The 22,795-nt window shown below is 47.3% G+C and overlaps 1 protein-coding gene across 9 annotated transcripts in view; it reads right to left on the reverse strand.

Moving 5' to 3' along the window:
- The window catches only part of FTCDNL1 (formiminotransferase cyclodeaminase N-terminal like), a 534,412-nt gene that overhangs the window by 363,605 nt on the left and 148,012 nt on the right, over positions 1-22,795 (reverse strand). For all 9 annotated transcript variants that reach the window (XM_069225764.1, XM_069225763.1, XM_069225765.1 and 6 more), the window contains one exon: positions 21,437-21,589. In XM_069225764.1, coding sequence (XP_069081865.1) covers positions 21,437-21,589 — 153 coding nt within the window. The remainder of the gene's footprint in view (positions 1-21,436; positions 21,590-22,795) is intronic.

Here is a 22,795-nt window from a genome sequence, read left to right on the forward strand (position 1 = left end):
GGCATATGGACAATGCACCTGTGAGACTGAGAACTGGACTCTGCCATGGACATTACTCCACCCCCACCCATCACTGTTTCACTATCATGTACCAATATCTATGCACTAATAATAAATCACACATTGCACTGAAATCAATCAGGACTCAGCCTGTCTTATTTACAAATGTATGACACATTAAATATCAATTACGTATTATTAACATTGTGAATTACACATACCGAGGTAACTTAGCATTAGTCCATGGGCCAACCAAGCCGAGGTCACGCAGTGGCTCATACAGCACAGAAAAGGGAAGGGAAAATCAAACATCATGTTTATAGTTCTGGGGGGAAATCGACAAAGTTGAGATGCAGGAGGCTTTCAGGAAATGTAAAATGGCATGGGTGATTATTACCTGTGTGCTACTGGAAATATTGTTCTATTACTCTGTCCCTGTTGTCTGTGTCGTCCTCTGAGTCTTCCTCCTCTTCACTCTCCGCAGGCTCCACAGCTGCTTCAACACCACCATCTGCACCATCCTCCTGCAGGAAAGGAACCTGACGTCGCAATGCCAGATTGTGAAGCATACAACAGGCCACGATGATGTGGCACACCTTCTTTGGTGAGTACATCAGGGATCCCCCTGTCATATGCAGGCACCTAAACCTGGCCTTCAGGAGGCCAAAGGTCCTTTCGATGATCCTCCTAGTTCGCCCATGGGCCTCATTGTACCGTTCCTCTGCCCTGGTCCGGGGATTCCTCACTGGGGTCAGTAGCCAAGGCAGGTTGGGGTAACCAGAGTCACCGATTAGCCACACACGTTGTCTCTGTAGCTGCTCCATCACATAGGGGATGCTGCTATTTCGCATAACATACGCGTCATGCACTGACCCTGGGAACTTGGCTTTTACATGGGAGATGTACTGGTCAGCCAAACAGACCACCTGGACATTCATCGAATGATAACTTTTTCTGTTTCTGTACACCTGCTCATCGTCTTTTGGGGGTACCAAAGCCACATGGGTCCCATCAATGGCACCAATGATGTTGGGGATATGTCCAAGGGCATAGAAATCACCCTTCACTGTAGGCAAGTCACCCTCCTCTGGGAAAATGATGTAGCTCCGCATGAGTTTCATCAGGGCAGACAACACTCTGCTCAAAATCTTTGAAAACATAGGCTGAGACATTCCAGATGACATGGCCACTGTTGTCTGGAATGACCCACTTGCCAAAAAATGGAGGACTGACAAAACCTGCACCAGAGGGGGAATCCCTGTGGGTTGGCGGATGGGGGACATCAGGGCTGGCTCCAGCTGGGCACACAGTTCATGGATAGTGGCACGGTCAAGTCTGTATCGAAGTATTATATGGCGTTCTTCCATTGTCGACAGGTCCACCAGCGGTCGGTACACGCGAGGATTCGTCCTTCTCCTCGCAAGTCCCAGCGGACGGTGCCTAGGAAGGACAACATGGAGCACAGAGTCAGGCAAACCACAGGTACGTACAGACAGCTTGCACAGTTAAAGAATGGCAATGGGTTGAAAGGCGTGTATGTGTGGCAATGCAAGGCCTAGGCCTGTGTGTCGCAGTCAAAATTAAGCCATGTAGGCCCTTGAAATGGCGGCTGCCTGACCTGTGAAGTGGGACAATGGGATGTGAGGTCAATGCGCTGGCGGGGCACACCGTGGCGGTAGGCGGTCGAAGACCGCGGTGCTATGCCGCATTGGTTAACATTGAACCCTATGGGTTTCAGGAGCCAATGACGATGTGCGCCGGCGGTCGCGGTACGCACCGCCGCGGTACGCACCGCAGCGGGCGTGACCGCCATTTCCTAGCTGATTGATCACTCGAGACCTGATCATCCACAGGAGAGGACCTATACTGCAAGTGCTGCTGTGACCTCGGTCTGGAAGTGACAATGGCTGCTGCGACTGGGGAAAGGGCCCCTGCCTTCACGTCTGAAGAGTTGGAGAAGCTCGTGGATGGGGTCCTCCCCCAGTATGCGCTACTTTACGGTCCTCCAGACCAACAAGTGAGTACACCGGGTGCACATGGAATGGGGTATGCCTGTGTGGATTGGCGTGGATGTAAGTTGGTGGGGTGGGGGGCGAATGAGGAGTGCAACGCACGACAGATGAGAGCATGTGCCATATGGCAAAGTTGGTGGGGGGGGGCCAATCACATCTAACATGCAGGTCATTGATGATTTCCTCCTTTCCACCCTGTACATGTCAAATAGGTCAGCGCCCATCAGAAGATCGAGATTTGGCGTGCCATCGCCAAGGAAGTCCGGAACTTGGGGGTCCACAACAGACGGGGCACCCACTGCCGCAAGAGGTGGGAGGACATCCGCCGCGGAACAAGGAAGACCGCAGAAACACTGCTGGGGATGGCCTCCCAACCTAGGAGGGGTGCCAGTCGCACCATGACCCCCCTGATGTCCCGGATCCTGGCGGTGGTCTACCCTGAATTGAATGGGCGCTTTAAGACATCACAGCAGACACAAGGGGGTGAGTATCAGCACATTCTCCTATCTTTCTGCGCAGTGGAGGCGTCTGGGTGGGGGAGGAGGGCTGTGGGTGACATTAGGCCAGGGCGCTTTCTGTAGTGTAGTCCTCTCCCTTAGGCATGGCCCTGTGCCCCCGGCCCCCACCTCTGTAGGGTGACAAGTACAGCCATTGATGGTCCAGCATCACCCATGTGCGCGTTTGACGTCTCTTGGCCTGTTGTCCTAGTCAGTAGTACTGAGTAGTGTACCCTGAATGCGCGGCTTAGTGCATGAGGCTCCTGTGTCTGTCCTCTCCGCCAACGGTGTTGACATTGCATGCACTCAACCTGGTCTTCTTTTTTCTCCCCCTACCCTTTCTCTTCATCTTCTTGTGCATGTGTGCATTAGCATCATCAGGCGGAGGAGCTTTGGCATCGGAGCACGAGGGAGCTGCAGGACACAAGGCCCCGGTGGGCCCAGGAACAGACACCGAGGGCACCAGTGATCCGGAGGGCGAGGGGAGCACCACGACGGGGACCGCTGGTGAGAGCAGCGACAGCGACACGTCCTCGGATGGGAGCTCCCTAGCGGTGGCGGCAACATCCGGGCCCCCCGCCTCTACAGGTACAGCCGCCACCCAGCGCACCAGCACCGCCCTCCCAGCAGCCCCTCAGCCTACGCTCCGTGCCCGCTCGCCCAGGAAGGCGCGCGTCTCCTTCGCCCCAGGCACCTCAGCCCCTGCCCCTGCTGCCCTCAGTGCGGAGCTCATTGACCTGGTGAGGACGCTCATTGTTGGGCAGACGACCCTTTTGAATGCCATCCAGGGTGTGCAAAGGGAGGTGCAACAGAGCAATGCGTACCTGGAGGGCATTCATTCGGGTCAGGCTGCCCATCAACGAGCGTTCACTGCTCTGGCCTCAGCACTGACGGCAGCCATTGTCCCTGTTTCCAGCCTCCCTCTTCTTACTGCCTCCAGCCTGTCTCTGTCTCCTGTTCCTCAGCCTATCCCATCCACACCATCAGACCAGCCTGCACACACCTCAACACCCAAGAGCAGCTCATCCAGACACAAGCACCACAGATCCCACAAACACTCACCCAAGCAACACCCAGATGCAGACATTCCAACAGTCACAACCACCTCTGTGTCCCCCTCCTCCTCGTCTCCCTCCTCCCTCCCTGTGACGTCTACACTCACACCTGCATGCACCCCAACATCAGCCAGTGCTTCCATCACCACCTCACCCTCCAGTACAGTCCACACTCGTGCAGTCACCACCCCCACTGCCATTTACACGTCCCCTGTGTCCTCTCCCACTGTGTCTGTCACCCCCTCTTCCAAGACACACAAACGCAGGCAGACACCCACCCAACAGCCATCCACCTCACGTCAGCCTACAGCACCAGCACCTTCACCCAATGACAGCACACCTGACTCTCCTACAACCACATCCTCTTCCTCCACTCCCATCACCACTTCTCCTACCCTTTACCTTGGACCTAAAAAGCTTTTCCTGGCTAGTCTTGACCTCTTTCCCTCCGATGAGCTCCCCCCTCCATCTGCAAAGAGTCCCAAGAGCACCGCAGCCACCACCAGCCCAGCTTCGAGTGTCACTGTTGTGCATGGGATCTGGAGTCCACCCTTTGCCAGCAGTGACACATCGATCAGCAGCAAGGACACGTCCAGCCCCCCCCCCGGCAAGAGGACCTGCAAAAACAAGGGCCGCCGTGCGAGGACTGACAGGGCTGCCCCCAAGGAGCAATGTGCGGCCACTTCACCAGCCACACCATCTAGGGGAGGCAAGGGCCCGAGAGCCCCATCAAAGGAGCGGAAGGGCAGCAGGAGCGCGGAGAAGGTGGACCCCACATGTCACATCCCAGCTGGGAAGGAGGACACTAAAGAGGCCAGGAGTCCGTCCCCGAAGGGTCCAGAAACGTCACGGTCCGAGGGCGACTGAGCAGGGAGTCCAGGCCAGGTCTGGCTCCCTTGACCTGCTGGATGAGCACCGCTGAACAGGGCCCGCCGTGGAGAAGAGCACCGCTGAACAGGGCCCGCCGTGGAGAAGAGCACCGCTGAACAGGGCCCGCGGTGCAGAAGAGCACCGCTGAACAGGGCCCCGCCGTGGAGAAGAGCACCGCTGAACAGGGCCCCGCCGTGGAGAAGAGCACCGCTGAACAGGGCCCGCCGTGGAGAAGAGCACCGCTGAACAGGGCCCCGCCGTGCAGAAGAGCACCGCTGAACAGGGCCCCGCCGTGCAGAAGAGCACCGCTGAAGAGGGCCCCGCCGTGCAGAAGAGCACCGCTGAACAGGGCCCGCCGTGGAGAAGAGCACCGCTGAACAGGGCCCGCGGTGCAGAAGAGCACCGCTGAACAGGGCCCCGCCGTACAGAAGAGCACTGCTGAACAGGGCCCCCGGTGCAGAAGAGCACCGCTGAACAGGGCCTGCCGTGGAGAAGAGCACCGCTGAACAGGGCCCGCGGTGCAGAAGAGCACCGCTGAACAGGGCCCCGCCGTGCAGAAGAGCACCGCTGAAGAGGGCCCCGCCGTGAAGATAGGCACCGCTAAAGAGGGCCCCGCCGTGAAGATAGGCACCGCTGAAGAGGGCCCTTCTTCTCAAGCACCGCTCCGCTGGGCCCTTCATCTCAAGCACCGCTCCGCTGGGCCCTTCTTCTCAAGCACCGCTCCGCTGGGCACCGCCGTCTCAAGCACCGCTCCACTGGGCCCTTCATCTCAAGCACCGCTCCGCTGGGCCCTTCATCTCAAGCACCGCTCCGCTGGGCCCTTCATCTCAAGCACCGCTCCGCTGGGCCCTTCTTCTCAAGCACCGCTCCGCTGGGCCCTTCTTCTCAAGCACCGCTCCGCTGGGCCCTTCTTCTCAAGCACCGCTCCGCTGGGCCCTTCTTCTCAAGCACCACTCCGCTGGGCCCTTCTTCTCAAGCACCGCTCCGCTGGGCCCTTCATCTCAAGCACCGCTCCGCTGGGCCCCGCCGTCTCAAGCACCGCTCCGCTGGGCCCTTCATCTCAAGCACCGCTCCGCTGGGCCCTTCATCTCAAGCACCGCTCCGCTGGGCCCTTCTTCTCAAGCACCGCTCCGCTGGGCCCTTCATCTCAAGCACCGCTCCGCTGGGCACCGCCGTCTCAAGCACCGCTCCGCTGGGCCCTTCTTCTCAAGCACCGCTCCGCAGGGCCCTTCTTCTCAAGCACCGCTCCGCTGGGCCCTTCTTCTCAAGCACCGCTCCGCTGGGCCCTTCATCTCAAGCACCGCTCCGCTGGGCCCTTCTTCTCAAGCACCGCTCCGCTGGGCACCGCCGTCTCAAGCACCGCTCCACTGGGCCCTTCATCTCAAGCACCGCTCCGCTGGGCCCTTCATCTCAAGCACCGCTCCGCTGGGCCCTTCTTCTCAAGCACCGCTCCGCTGGGCCCTTCTTCTCAAGCACCGCTCCGCTGGGCCCTTTTTCTCAAGCACCGCTCCGCTGGGCCCTTCTTCTCAAACACCGCTCCGCTGGGCCCTTCTTCTCAAGCACCGCTCCGCTGGGCCCTTCATCTCAAGCACCGCTCCGCTGGGCCCCGCCGTCTCAAGCACCGCTCCGCTGGGCCCTTCATCTCAAGCACCGCTCCGCTGGGCCCTTCATCTCAAGCACCGCTCCGCTGGGCCCTTCTTCTCAAGCACCGCTCCGCTGGGCCCTTCATCTCAAGCACCGCTCCGCTGGGCACCGCCGTCTCAAGCACCGCTCCGCTGGGCCCTTCTTCTCAAGCACCGCTCCGCTGGGCCCTTCTTCTCAAGCACCGCTCCGCTGGGCCCTTCATCTCAAGCACCGCTCCGCTGGGCCCTTCATCTCAAGCACCGCTCCGCTGGGCCCTTCTTCTCAAGCACCGCTCCGCTGGGCCCTTCATCTCAAGCACCGCTCCGCTGGGCCCTTCTTCTCAAGCACCGCTCCGCTGGGCCCTTCTTCTCAAGCACCGCTCCGCTGGGCCCTTCATCTCAAGCACCGCTCCGCTGGGCCCTTCATCTCAAGCACCGCTCCGCTGGGCACCGCCGTCTCAAGCACCGCTCCGCTGGGCCCTTCATCTCAAGCACCGCTCCGCTGGGCCCTTCATCTCAAGCACCGCTCCGCTGGGCCCCGCCGTCTCAAGCACCGCTCCGCTGGGCCCTTCATCTCAAGCACCGCTCCGCTGGGCACCGCCGTCTCAAGCACCGCTCCGCTGGGCCCTTCATCTCAAGCACCGCTCCGCTGGGCCCCGCCGTCTCAAGCACCGCTCCGCTGGGCCCTTCATCTCAAGCACCGCTCAGCTGGGCACCGACGTCTCAAGCACCGCTCCGCTGGGCCCTTCTTCTCAAGCACCGCTCCGCTGGGCACCGCCGTCTCAAGCACCGCTCCGCTGTACCCTTCTTCTCAAGCACCGCTCCGCTGGGCACCGCCGTCTCAAGCACTGTTTATGGTTCACTGTGCCCACCATGCCTCCTCCTTGACCAGTGGAGACTGTCATCCACCTGATGGACTGTGGCTTTGCACTCCCCAGGATGGTACAGTGGGCAGCCCACCCACTGTAGAGACATTGAGAGACTGTGGCTTTGCACTCCCCAGGATGGTACAGTGGGCAGCCCACCCACTGTAGAGACATTGAGAGACTGTGGCTTTGCACTCCCCAGGATGGTACAGTGGGCATGGTGGCTCCTCGTGGATCTGGCGTCGTGGACTCATGTGGCTGTGGTGCCCCCCCCTTCCCTTCCCCCTGAGGTGCCTGTAGTTTTTACATCTGATGCCCCTGCAGTGTTCTCTCCAAAGGACTCAGGTCTCCTGTGTGGGCTTTGCCCTTGTTTCTCAAAACTTTGGCCCACGGACATGATGAATTCGTAGGATGTGCAGGACTTGTTACTTCAGTTATACACTGATGTGTATATCATTTGTTTTCTTGTAAATATCTTTCATGGTTGTACGATAATTTTCAGGAGCTTTTTGGTACATAAATATTTATTCCAAATTTGATTATGTCATAGCATTTTTCAGGGGTGTTTGGGTGGTGTCACTGTGACTTGTTGCTCTGTATTGGTGTGTACATAGTTGGGGGGGGGGGGGGGTCGCATATGTGTGTGCCCGTAACCTTTCGTCCTCCCCCCTCCCGTGTGTCGTAGGTGCAGTACTCACCGTTGTCGTCTGCGCCGGACTTCGTACTCGTGGTAGATGAGAAGGTAGACGAGAGCAGGTAGGATGTTTAATTTGGGTTCCATGCTGTCCTCCTTCCTCCTGGAGTGCGTAGTGGTGTGCGTTTTCCCGTGTTTTTATCGGCGGTGCTCCCGCCCCGGAAAAGGTGGCGGATTGGTGAGTTGTGATAGTGTGGGCGGTACATTGTCTGCCGCCTGGCTGTTGGCGGTGACCGCCGCGCTGTTTGTTTGTACCGCCGTGGCGGTCGGAGTGTTAAAGTGGCTGTCTGTGTTGGCGGTTCCCGCCAGGGTCAGAATTCCATTGTTTTGACCGCCAGCCTGTTGGCAGGTTGGCCGCCGCTTTAACACCGACCGCCAGGGTTAGAATCACCCCCAATATGTCCAATTATTCTTTCATCTGGTATCAACACTCCATTCTATAATAACCCTTATTTCTTACATTATTGCACATTTGTACCTCATTAAGAATAGCAATCTATTAATTTAACTGTCAAATAGAATTCTGGCTATATCATGTAATCTAAATTATATTTCAAGGCAGACCTAGGACGCTGCTTACATATACCTCAATTAACATTCATCATTTTATTAACAATCCTGTTATTCATACTGTCCAACGTATTGTACACAAATTTATGATAGGATTACCTAATCGATTCAAATATTAATCATTAAACAAATCCTTAACATAGTACCATCATATTATATGAACAATTGTTATATAACCAATCATATTAGACAAAACCATCATGTGTTCTTACATTTCAACAAATCATATTATACAGAACCATCATATGTTCTCATATTACATGTAGCACAGCTTTTCACCTGCAGTAATTTATTCAAGTAAGTGCTCTAAAGTTCTTTGGTTGACATCCTGATTGGCTACAGGCCTTTTAAAATCAACTGGAAGGTGGAATGCAGATTTGTTTGTTCACTGGTCTGATTCAGTGGCAAGAACGTTAAACCCTGGCCGACATATAAGCCTAATTTGTTTGTACATGGCTGTGTGTTGATAGCGTCATCATTACGGGAAACATCCATGAGACTGCTGTGAGACATTTGAAAGACAAAAATTGTGATTTTCTGAATTTGAATTTTATATTCGGAGAACCAATAGTGTTGGAAACTGTGGAGCTGTTCCACAAGTTTATGGGACAAATTGGATTCAGTATCCGATTTGTTGTGGATGACTGATGCAGTGGATCATGATCCGTTTGCAAGATGAAGAACAGGTGACTTCTAGCCCTAGTAGTTTAGTATGGCTTGGAAGGCAGGTGTTTACGTGGTGTTTGACTGAGATTATATTTTTATTTGCAGAATTGAAGGATTTGATGGATAGAGGAATTTCCAGAAGAGATAAATAATTGCGGGTGATATTGAATTTTGGACACATTGCAAATTATACCTTGTGAACAGGTGATTACCAGATAGCACAGTCATGTGTAGGCTGCGACCACCTAGGCTTGTTCTAGATATAGAATTTTGGGGGTCATTCTGACCCTGGCGGCCGGTGACCGCCAGGGTCACCGACCACGGGAGCACCGCCAACAGGCTGGCGGTGCTCCCGAGGGCATTCTGACCGCGGTGGTTCAGCCGCGGTCAGAAAGGGTAAACCGGCGGTCTCCCGCCGGTTTACCGCTGCCCCATTGAATCCGCCATGGGGATTCAGACACCCCCTACCGCCATCCTGTTCATGGCGGCAAACCCGCCATGAACAGGATGGCGGTAGGGGGTGCCGCGGGGCCCCTGGGGGCCCCGCAAAGTATTTCAGTGTCTGCTTTGCAGACACTGAAATACGCGACGGGTGCAACTGCACCCGTCGCACCCCTGCAACTACGCCGGCTCAATTCTGAGCCGGCGTCCTCGTTGCAGGGGCATTTCTGCTGGGCCGGCGGGCGCTCTTTCGGAGAGCGCCCGCCGGCCCAGCGGAAATGTTTAAATGGCTGCCGCGGTCTTTTGACCGCGGTGCGGTCATTTCACGGCGGTACCTTGGCGGACGGACTCCGCCGTCCGCCAAGGTTAAAATCACCCCCTTTGTGTTTTTTAACACAAGGATATATGTATGAGTGCTATTAAATACAAATGGCTTGCCCAGTTAGAGTCAATTCTTTCGAAGAAACTGTTGATATAAGCTACACTGACATATCTGGATGTTTGAGGCTGGTATGTCACAATATTATCATGAAGCGATGTGTAGACCTCTTTTAGACAGATTGATTAAAGAATTGATGCAATTAAGGTAGGCATGTCCCTTCTGAGGGTTTAGGCTGACCTTGATTACTGTTTTTCTGTTTTTTCTTCCTCTTACTTTTTTCTTTGTTGATTTTTTTCAGTTCATTCATGATTGACAAATGATTGCTACTATACTTTACTACAGGTAAAAAGCTGTGCTACATGTAATATGAGAAAATATGATGGTTCTGTATATTATGATTCGTTGAAATGTAAGAACACATGACAGTTTTTATTATATGAGTGGTTTATGAGACAGGATTGTTCAGATAATATGATGGTATTATGTTGAGGGTTTGTTTAGAGATTAATGTTTGAATTGATTGTATAGACCTATTTCAATCAATCAAAGAAATTTGTAGAGCGCGCTACTCACCCGTGAGGGTCTCAAGGCGCTGAAGACCTATAAGAAATCAGTGTCCTGGCTGGTATGAATAACAGAAATATGATAAAATAGAGATTGTTAATTGAGGAATATGTAAGCAATGTACTAGGTCTGTCTTGAAAATCAAATAACATCAAGCAAGAAATATAGTTGAAATTGTACTTGACAGTTGAATTAATGTGTCTTTGTTTTTAGAAGGCATACTGGGTGGGGTAAAAGTGACCCACTTGGGTGTGTAAATAGGGTCAATTTGTACTTACTATATTGACGTGATTATATTGAAATAAATGAAAAACTATTTTGTTGGTAGATGTTCTCCACTGATTTTGTTTGTTTCCCCGTGATTATTGAATACATTTACTGGCTGATGTCTAAGGGGCATTTTGTTATAGCTTAGATTTACTGGCTACCCCAGCCCCTCGCAACAGTAGTTAGCAGGGTACACCCTATTTTGTAGAAGTGTAAAAAGGGTCTACCCAGCAAAAGCCTTGCCTTCAGTGTTAGAGGTAAATATCTCCGGCAAAGAGCCCCCCTTTGGGGTGTTCCCGTCAGACATTGCAGCGCCGGTCTGACGAGGAGCAACGCCGATGATGAAGCATGACACCCATTTGGGTGTGTGAGGTTTTTGCTCCTAAATATTAGGACTTCTTTTTTCTCGTTCTCCTCTCTTTTTCTTTTTGGAATAGTGTACTGTGATTTGTGTTTCATAGTATCTAGTGAGGGAGACTCTACACTGGATCATTATCTCTCCCTATCCCCCCATTTTTTGTTTCTTAGAGGTAAATATGTCAGATCCTTCAGTGTTTCCACCACCGTCTTCATTCCACAAATCAATGTATTCTTTGAGTAGTCTTCATTTGCTTTTGATCGGACCAGATGCATGACCAGATAGACTAATACACCAGAAAACAATGCTGCGTAAAACAGAAAAGATTAGAAACAAGGTGGATGTAATAACGTACCTCAAAATGTTGCTTGGCTGCAATCGGATTTTTGAGTGCCTAGGTGTGACTGAATATTTCAAGGAACAGTTTCAAGCTACAGTATTGAGGGATATTATTTTATGAGAAGAATCTCATGTGCCAAAGGCTGTTAACAGGTTAGGAAAAATCAGTAGGCAAGGATTACCCTCGTCAAAGATGCAAAGATCATCGTCTAACGTCGAGGTCTGGGTCATACTCATACAGGCAATGCACATCAAAATTCAGACCGAGAACCTCTTACTGGTTTTCAATGTGCACATTCATTGATCGCCAATAGCGTTATGGATCGAACTGATTTATTTAGAAGGGAAAACTTGGCTCTGTTTAAAAACAGGGTATAGTAATTCCAGAAAAGTAATGAAGTTCTTGCTCTTCCATAATCAAAACAGAGTTTTCAGTCCAGTTGTCATCGCTTGCGATTTTGTTGCGTAAAGATATTTGGTACTCTTGCTTTATTTGTAGTCCCTGATGTTTCGCAGTCCGTATGTGTTTCACATTTTCATATGGTGCACTTTATATAAAGAACAATGAATGAGGCACAGGATCTCTGATATGGTGGTGACCACAATCTCTTTGTAATAACATGGGGGACAAAGAATAATACAGTAAGGTCAAACTGACAATAAATTAAGCATCAAATGAAAAGCAGAATCAGCGGGCAGAGCAGGCGTTGGGTTGGAGGAAAGAGATACAAGCAAAGGCACTTTACTGAGATGGCACTGATTGGCAATCACGCCACTCTAAACATTCCTCCAGCACCACTGAATAACCTGTAGCACAATTATAGGTATATTCTATTTCACACTGGTAGATAAAATCAGTTGCACGATGAGAAATATATTTTGGTCTACTGTGAGCATGCTTTGTATCACGCTGGTGAACAAAATGTTTGTCAGCATACTGAAAATACTATTTGGAACAATGTTCAATTGTTTGTAACTAAAGCTATTTCATGAGACATAATGTTAGCTATGTTCTAGCGGACAGTCTGACTTATTGTCAAAATAAAAATATATTAGCCAAGTACTTCCTGGCAACACTTGTTCATTGAGGACGCGGAGTATCAGCAAAGCGGGTCAGACTGCTCGAGAAAGGGGGGAGTTGGCCAGAAGGTATGAAGTCTATAATCCTGTTAAGCCCTGCCACTTTGGTCTTTTAAATGAGGTGCTATTCACTCAGCCTAATCGCTGCTCATTAATGAACCAAAGCCTGCTGATGCAGTTAAAACAAAACAAAAGTTTTTTTTTATGATGTCCAGTTGGATCCAAAGAACTACTGGGCCCATAAACTACTGGAAGGTGTGTTGAAGATACCCCCGTAACTTTTACTTTTATTAAAACAATTATTTAAGCTCTCTTACATCACAGATCTGTTTGTTAGCCTGGATGGCTGCGAATAAAAATACCTATTGTCTGGAAGCCCCATAGTGGAAGACTCTGGGGGCAAGTAACCACCAACTCTAAACTATGTCATTCTGTACAGCATCATGCCCTAGGAACATTGCAGTATTGCTCACGTGGCACTGACCACTACACAACACATGTGGCATGTCCTAAATCTATGTTTTGTATTTTGTGTTCTAAGGAAAAAAAAACAGTCCACCCTGTATGATTCCTCATGTGAGATTATTCTACTACAGAGTCTTAAGTCTAACAGCTGCCCATTAGCGTATCGATGTCCAATTTGTTTCCTGGAGCTCACACCGAGGAATAGAAAATAATAATATAACAAATGGAAATATTGCACACCAGAAACTTTTTAATCTTTGTGTTAAGATAGGCGGGGGGATATTAAAATACAATCAGTGATAGCCTCCTTAGTGAAATAAATGTAGGGTTACTGCTACTGCGACTTGAAATTGTGACCTGCAGACATATCTGCATTTGGCTGGTATCACCCTCTGTTTACTTCTGTTGACCTACTTGACAAACAAAATGCCTCCAAAGATTTTAATGGGAGTCACTCACTTTTCAAAAGTGTATCACCCTCCAAAAACATGTTCATCCTTGTTTCACCTTAATGGGCTTACCCATTGGTAATAGGGCCTAGTGTCTAGAGCAAACATAGGAGAGGGCTCCACATTGCAATTTGGTGGGAAAGCCCAGGCAGTGATTACTGCTAGGGTGTGGACCCGAGGCTCCCAGAGGAGAGGTACACAGCGCTCTCATGACGGCACCAACCTGGATTTTCCCAGCATGCTGTGCAGGTGGGTTGGGACAGGAGTGGAGGTATGATGTGGCACACTATGATTGGCCAGAGACCTGGCATCTACAACTTTCCATCATCATTTTACAACTCTTGCACAAGGGAGAGAAAGTGAGTTGGACAATGAAACTGGACAGCAGTAACACCATGGAAAGCTGGAAAGACAAGCTCCCTAATGGGCGAAGGACTCTGCCTGCAGCTCACCCCAGGACCAATGGGTCAGTGCAGGATCAGTGAAGCTGGTTCTGTTACAGCTCCTAGGGATTAGTTGGGGGAAGATCCGGACTTCTGTGCCCCAACAGAAGGATAGGAGCACCACAGACAAAGGAAGGGAGGGAAAATGGCGCAGGGGGGCAGTGAAATCAAGATATATCCAGAGTGCAGCCTTTCTGAGGCCTGCTGAAAGTGCTTCTGGAGGTAGGAGCTTATCTCCAGGAGCTTCTGGGGCGGAGAGGCAGGTTGTACTAGCTCTCCACCTCCCTACACATTCTCCTCAAAGGCAGGGGGACCGTGATGCTCCTGCCACGGGTGGGAGCAAGGAACCAAGCTGCTCCCGCCCGTGGGTGCAAAGACAAGAAGACAGCTGGCTCCTGCGCCTGTGGAGGAGGACATCTGGGGAAGCTGCCGTGAAGGTGTTCCAAGAGGGACTGGGCAACTCCATAAAAAAGGAAAAAGAAAAAAAGTAAGACAAAAGACTTGTGCCGCACACAGACAATGACTGCATCTGAAGCCGCTAATATAATATTTGTGGCTCCAGGTCTGAGATCACCCCATAATGCCCCATCAGGATTAATTGTATAAAATCTTCCTTCCTGAGGCTACCCTAGGAGGGCAGAAGCGCCACGAACCTGAATTTTAAGTATTGTGGGTTGCAGGGAGTGCAGCAGTCCCTTCAAAAGAACTTGCCCCAGGTTTGGGGTCATGAAATGCATGATCCCCAGGTTGTTCACCATTATTTTATAACATCTCTGAGGCTGGAGCTTTTGCTTTTCAGACGGGAGAGTAGCAACCTCTACTGGTTGGTTCTACGGCTACAGGTTATGTAGCCTAAAAGTGTGAAAGAAAGACTCAGGCATGTTATGTTGATTTTACATGCTGAAAGTCTATTCCTAACAATGATTCATGATTAATGATGCTGTGCTGCCTTTAAACATGATTACTGATTTTAGTGATATAATGGTGATTTTTAACAAGTGGTTAATGGTATTTTATTGTGGTGAACCTTTGTCTTATGTATTGATGTGGTGACCTTTGACAAAGCCAATAGGCTTGCCTTATATTAGTTTTGTGATGACTCCTTGACAAATGTGATTTCAGAATATCCCTAAGGTATTTATATGTGCCTGATGTATATATTTGTAAATTAATGTGTATTATTTAGTAGTGCACTTTTCCTTTTCATTTTCAAAGCTAAAGCACTGACTGGACAAGCATTTATTGAGTGTCATTATTACATGCCAGTGCATGGTGACTACTAGATCACATCACCTTCCCCGAGTAGTCCTTGGACTGCCCTGCTCTGATACCCCAGGAGTGCTACAGTAGGCTACTTAGTTCTTAGTAAGGGGAAAAGTGTGGACCTTTTAATTGTGCAGGCCTCATATCCTGTACAACTAATAACCCAATTTCTGAAACCTGGGTTTAGTTTTTAGGTTGGTAAATAAAGGATGTAGTGTTGCACATTAGCAGCACTGTGAACAACGGTTTGCCGTCCCTGTTTTTAGGTGTGGTGTCAGCAGAGACCTTTTGAATTTACTAAAATTATTTAGCTAATAAACTTGCAGGGGCTTTCAGCCAGCCCTTTTCAACCACTGGTCTGTTGTGTCATTCACATTTTTTTCTGCTCATTACAACATGGGGAAAGGGTTCAACTGACGTAAGACTTAAGGCATTCATTAAACTTCACCATGAGTGATATCATTCTGCACTTTAACAAGGATGACGTCCGCACAAAAAGTAGTTCTATTCAGTGTCAGACACTATTATTGCAACGTGCTCTTTTTAAAAGAAAAAAAATTGCTTTCATGCCAATCTTTTTCTTTTAAATTGATGAGGGCCTGGCAACTCCTTTACAAATATCACAAAACTTTAACAAAGCACCTAACCAGCCCAAATGCTGGCAGCCAAGGCCTGGCCTACTGGCTTTGCCAATGCTTGTTGGTAATCCTTTGGTTTCGCTCCAATGACAAAGGCCCGTAATTAAAGGTTGCTTTGCCCGTGCCTCCCACTAATTAGCCCCGCAATGTAACTGTGTGCCAGTATTAGTTAAGTCTTTTTTTGCGTGATGTACGGTGCTGTATTTCAACAGAATATGACAATAAGACATGGCTGTTCGAGCAGTAGCAGCCCCCCTCCTCCCACCAGCACCTTGAGACCCTTACGGGTGAGTAGTGCACTTTACAAATGCTCTGATTGATTGATTGAACCATAGTATGTCAGTGAGTAGCTTGTGAGCTAGTAGTAGCTCTCTAGCTATATGTGAATAGCTCTGAGTGTGCAGCCCAGCCTAGTAAATTAGAAGCTTTTGCTTGTCTGAATTAATATATTTGTGCCAAAGTTGAAAAGTGTGAATCTCAAAGAAAAATGTGTGTATTTTCAGAACTCATAAAATAATGTTTGGATAAAAAAAGCTTGAATTTTCCAATTTCTTTTTTTAAAGCTGATAATTGTGTGATACATCATGTAGCAATGAGGAGACTCATTACCAGTGCTTAATTTGTAAATAAAGATGTGCAGATGCCAAAGCTCTTCCCTGAAACACACAACTTCTGCAATTAAATGTGCAAGCATGGGAATGCTAAGGCAGCGTAATCTTAAAACCATCTCTGGCCTCTTTAATCTATTTACAGCCACTCCCTGTCCCTTCAGCTCACTCTTGCAGCTTTCTCCCTTTGTGACGCTGTTTCATTTTTCTCTCCCTCAGTCTTTCCCATATGTGCCTTTCCCCCGCAGTGCATGCTTGAGGCAGAAAAATAAGTGCCGGCCCTCAAAAATAAGTGTCGGTGCCAAGCACCGGGAACCACTGGCTCAAATTAAGTACTGCTTATTTTTACCTTGGTGCTAGGAGTATTGCAGCTATGGCTGTTAACTACCACCTATGTAAGGGAATTGCAAACTGAGAAAGCCTTTTTAAATTAATGCTTGCAGTTACATGGGGTGGTCACTAATGTAATATTGTCTGTTATGTTCACTATGACAGAACTAATAATATTAGTAGCTCAAGCTATTTTTCATTGAACAGAAGTAGCCATTGTTCCATAAAAGATTGGAGACCCTAGTCTATACAGTTCCAAACCTGCGTTAAATGGGAGAACGATACAACTTCCGAAATTCGGCCGAAAAGGACTCTACCGGGGCTGTATAACATATTAATGCAGGTACCACTGGTAGCATGGCCTCTTGAGCATTTTTCATGCGACTACATGCCCGAAACGAGTAAGGTTGATTTATAGCAAAGGTGGCCTGCATGGATTTGGTAGAACACAACTTTAAAGTAGAAGATTTCAATAAAAAAATATAATCTCACTTTTGCTAGAGTAGAACAGCAGTGCCATCTACTGGCCACGCATAGAAATAGACCATGTGTGTTCTGCACACAAAAGTAATAATCATATAATCCATACGACCTGTTGAAATTAAATTCATTAAAACCTGACAACTAAGAGCCTTTCGGATAAGCGTTATGGACACTGAATACCAGTTATTCAGCCTTACATAAACACCTGTTGGTGAATGAGTGCACCCTTCTCAGTGAGTAAACTTGGCTCAGAGATTAGTCCGCTTTTTAGCTTTCAATATTCGCACCTTCACCATGCAGTGTGTTATCATAAATGATGTCATTTGAAATGTAATCAGTAGTATTATGTGATGTAATGTGGAAGGTTATAACCAGAACATGGGGAAGGTGGGAGTTTTAGTTAATGCACTGTGGCGAGTGAGGTGACGTAGGTGCATGAGTTATAGTAATTTGAAGGTGGTGCATAAATAATAAATTTAAGTTACAGTTAGAACTTTAGAATTTCTAATGTTTGCCTAGTTTATGTTGGGATTTTCCAGAAAGAATACATTTTTCCTAACTATAACTTATCCCTAACCTCTGTTTTTCCCCTTTAATATATGAAATATATTAGAAGAAGAAAAATGATGACAAGTGAAATGGATGCACACCACAAACTTAACTGCCCCTTGTCACTCAATTCAATGATACTTAATCTGCTATTGAAAGCTAAAAAGCATATATATATATATATATATATATATATATATATATATACACACACATACATATATATATATATGTGCACTATTACATCCTTACATATCAAAGGAAAGCTCGGACACCTTCAGTAAATTGCAAAATTGTCTTTACTTGTTACAAGAGTCTTCTTGGCAAAACTAATAGGTCTGGCCTTGGCAAATTGGTGCTATGGTTATTTTTATTGTATTTTTGTCACAAGTGTAAGCCAAAAAGAAGAAAACATACTATGGCCTAAAAGTGGCGACCATATTCTTGAAATAAACAAAATAATGTCACCTTTATATGTAATTTAGTAGAACACTACACAGGTGCTTCCTAGCATTCAGGTGTAGTTAAACACATAGGAACCATTTTTAGTTGTAACGAACATCACAGGAAACATTACAACAATGAGTGTAAGATACAGTTCTATTAGATACCACTGGCTTTGAGTTTCTGTACCGGAAGACATTGTTTAAACACACAATGATATCTAAAAATACAAAGAAATGGTAATAAGTAAGCATTGACAAAGTAATGCATTGGCAATGAATTGTACTCCTTTTTAGGTGGATATACACGTGAAAAGTCAACATTCCAATGCTCACTACAAGACAGCCAATAGTTGAAGTGAGAAACAAAATGTGACTGACAGCTGAACAGACCAATGAATGAAGAAGGCTGATCCAAAGCTCAGCTATCTATGTACATAAGCATGCATTTATTTATTTATAATTGTTACATTAGGTTGGAAATAAAACTACAGTTAATTCTAAACAGCACAATTTAAAAACATCTTCAAAAAGCAGCGAAGAACGTTTCGGAAGGCCTCTTAAAGAGGAATTCTCATGATCACCTCAAGTGAAAGAGCCTGCACCACAGAGGAAAATCTTTTAGAAAAAAATGTGGATTTATTCCTCTCAAACGTGATAACTGATATAGAGCAGACTCACTTTCTTCACTACATAAACGAAAAATGAGAACTTGGAATCCAAGAGAAAAAGGAGCTTATTTAGTCAACAAAAGGAATTTAAATGACAACCTTGGCAAGAATAAATACCAAAGGCTGGGCATTAAGGTTGCTATTCTTGAAAGAAGGTAGCAAATAGTTGGATTTAGAAGCGTTAAACTTTCATCAAAGTCTTTACGGATGAGAGGCAGCTGGTTAAGAGAGGGGTGCCAGACTCTGATGATACTTACAGATATGTCAGCCTGCTAGACAATCACCCACAATCTAGGCATAAACGTGGACGATGGAGTACACTCAGCAAAACATGAGCAAGAGGAGTGCAGATGAATATTAACGGCTCTGGATATTCTGCGTGCTCCCAGAAAAGAAGGGCATCCAGCCAAGGATCTTGCACCCCAAAACAGGCATGCAGCAAGATTTGAAAACAGTACCCCAATGTCAAAAGAATCAAATACCACTGTGAGATATAGCATCACCACAGCCCGGAGAAAGACATTGATCCTGTGCAAAGTACATGCCTTTGTTCTGTTTTAGGCACAAAAAGATGGACGGAATGCAGCCCAAAATAACTACCAGTGGTTGAGATCGATAAAAGCATTCCACCCATCGCTCTGTGTTCTTCATTGATAATCATAAGTTTGGGCAGGTATGCCAAGAGGAAGGTCATCACAGATGAGGCCCAACAAGTAGAGGACATGACTGGTCTTGCTAGTGTTCCCATATAGAGGAGCTGTGGCCTCGCAGTTCAGGCTAGACTGACCACTGGGTGTTATGAACAAGACTGGTCTCCATATGATTTGTTCCTGTGCTGAAAGTCACATAAGAGGCACAAAGACAAGGGCAATCAAGTGTGATCAATCCTTAAAATAAGAACTGCACTATTCACACTCAGTCAAAACCAGGCTACAGCATAAATAAGTGTGTGGGTCTAGGAAGGGAGTAAGTAAATAGGAACCCAAACATTTGATAGGGATATATAAAACATCTTATTCCTAATTTCCAGATAAGAGGGCTGAGAATTTGGAAACAGGTGAGGTCTGGTCATGAGTGTGGCTACAGGATTCAGGAGTAACGATGGGACCAAGAATGCACCGATAATGGCAGTCAACAATATTCGCTCCAAGGTGGATGCAGGGCAGGCTATGGCGTTGATCCTTTTGGATCCATCTACAGCCTTTGATACCATCTCTCCTACCCTGCTTGTTGAGCGGTTGCAGGAACTGGGGGTCACAGACTTGGTATTGAAGCTATTAGCTTCCTTTTTGAGGGACAGGTCTCAGACAGGTGTTGTGGATCAGTTCTGTTCGGAGTCCATAACATTGTCTTGTGGGATTCCTCAGGGATCTTCCCTGAGCCACACTCCATTTAATTTATGTGTTTCCCCACTGGCAACACTTATAAAGTTGTTTGGGCTTCAGGCATTGTCCTATGCTGATGACACACAAATATTAGTGTCTACTGCTGAGGACACAGATGCAATTGCTACCAACTTTAAAAACTGCCTACAGGCAATGGCCATATGGATGTCAAAAATCTGCCTTAGAATTAAGGGAGACACGACAGAGGTCTTGATCTTTGGCAGCAAACCATCCACATAGACTCATCTGTGGTGGCCAGACAGGTTGCGTACATTACCAACCACAATTGATTCGCAAAGAATCTTGGAATATTGGCAAACAAAAATGTATCTTTCGATCTTCAGGTTAACCGGACAGTTTCAACCTGCGTCTGGGTGATCAAAACTCTTAGGAAAGTGTTTCCTTACATCTGTTTTGCAGCACACAAACAAGTGGCCTTGGCATTGATTACATCCAGTTTGGATTATTGTAATGCCCTCTACCTAGATATCAAAAAGGCTGTATTAGCCATATTGCAGTTAGTCCAAAATGCCGCAGCAAACCTGATTCCTGATGTTCCGAAATTTCAATCAGTCTAGGCAGCCGTATAGAAGCTACACTGGCTGCCCGTGAACAAACCTGTCTCTTTTAGAGCCTATGTATCATCCAAAAGGCCCTGCATAACATCAGGCCTGGAGGAGTATAAAAATAAGTTTCAATGATATACTCCCTTCAGACCCCTGCGATCTTCAGACAAAAATCTTCAAATTGTTCCTAAGTATTGAAAGGCGAGTTAGGGAAGCAGAGCCTTTTCGGTGGCCGCATCCAGGCTTTGGAATTCTCTTTCTCATTTCAAGCTCATGTACCTTTTCACAAAGCCCTAAAAACTTGCATTTTTACTCTTTAATGAATGTTTTTTTGGGTTATGATTATGGATTTTTTTTTTTTTTCCTTACTAAGACTAACCGATCTCAGCGCCTTGACGCCTTTAGGCGTTATTACTCTACGTTTTTTTCAGTCTTTTTTCATACTATGCTGCACCCATTCTTTAAAAGCTAAAAGAGATGCTATACAAAAGGGTTCTGGTCCACTAGATAGCCAGGCAGTGAGAAGAGTTAACTGTCTTTCCACCTGCAAATGCCTTCTTCAGGTCACAACTATCATAAAAGCAGGATAACTTGGAAACATAAACATCCGCGGATCGAATAACAAGGGGCTTACAGAATACATAAATAACACGTTTTGATTGTTCTGACAACAGAGAGACTAATTTAGCTGAAAACAAGAGGTAGCCTTGTAAATTCAAAGACTGCAATAAAACATTGTTTTTCCAGTGTTCTTCCTTAGAATATCACCAGCAAACGTAGGTCTTGACTCAGTACAAATGTTTTCACATGCATAGGTAAACCTTTTGTTGCCACTGTGTCCAGTACAAACAGTAACTTACTGCGAGCCACACTTGCACATTCTCGCACACCGACACCATAGAGAGGGTAGATGGGCACTAGGTCCACAGCCCCCATGCATGGATGGACACCATCATGAGTGTCCATGTCAATCAGCTTGAAGGCCTCGACACAGGCTGCAGTCACAGAGCTACCTAGGAGATGTAAATATAAAAACTGTATTATTTTTTGAATGTGTGCATAAGATGTGCTAACAGAAACATAAAATGCAACAACATGTAAAGACTGCCAGGTCACTATCATGTCTCCAGACTCTACACAAGGACCAGGCATGGTCTACTGGCTTTACGGACACAACACAGTTTCTCCAGTGATTGGTCCAATTCTTTTCCAGCTCTTTTTACTTAGTTTTTTGTATGCTACCTCAGCTGGGAGGCAGTTCTATGCATTAATTTTATTGTCTGTGACAAACCATTTTCTAAGGTCTCTTCATCCCCAACGAAGTGATATGTCAAGATCTCTAGGACGCTTTTGGCAGTTGTTAGCTTTGAGACTATTTTGTTTTGGCACTACTATCTTTTGGAAATAAATATATTTTATACTCTACTATGGCCCCTCTCTTCGCAATCTTATATCGTCTGACTGATTATCTGAGGGAAGCTATGTTTTAAGCTATGCATCATTTTTTGCATCAGTCGTTGGGCTATTGTTAATTATTTATCGTTCTGCAGCTCCCAGTACTGCACAAAATGGTCCATGTAAGGCTCAAGGGTGCCAGTACTTCCATGGGAAATATACTCTCCATTTCTTTGAACTGTCCCAATGGACATAGCACAGACCTTCTCAATGTCGTTTACACATTCACTTTATGAACATCTGCTATGTAAACCCGATAAAATCTCTCTCCCCTTTTGTGACGTGTAAGATCTTGCCTTCCATCCTAAACCACTTATCACCATTACTGGCCTGAAGTGTTTGACTGGATGCCTGGCTGGATTAATCCTAATGTGCTACCTCCAAGACCACTCATCATCTTTTCTAAATGACATCTCATTCAACAGACCGCATAGGATGTATAACACAACCGTAAAGGGACGGTCAAGACTGGCACCCCACTATCCCAGAAACTCGGTCAGTTGCCAAGTAGCCTAGGGCTCTAACTCTACTACCTGTACATGAAGCCATTGAAATTGTGCTCAGTAACATCAAAATACACAAATACGCTGAAGACACACAACTTTGCATAAAAGTCTTCTCTCCTCTATACATTCAGCGCCTCAAGCAATGTCTCCACCTCATGCAGCAAACACCTATCTGAAATTCAACTCCACCAAGACCGACTTCCTCCTACTCGCTAACAACAAAATTGACACAATCACATGAATCCAAATTGATTCAAC

This window comes from Pleurodeles waltl, chromosome 3_1 (genome assembly GCF_031143425.1).
Source record: "Pleurodeles waltl isolate 20211129_DDA chromosome 3_1, aPleWal1.hap1.20221129, whole genome shotgun sequence".
Taxonomy (NCBI): domain Eukaryota; kingdom Metazoa; phylum Chordata; class Amphibia; order Caudata; family Salamandridae; genus Pleurodeles; species Pleurodeles waltl.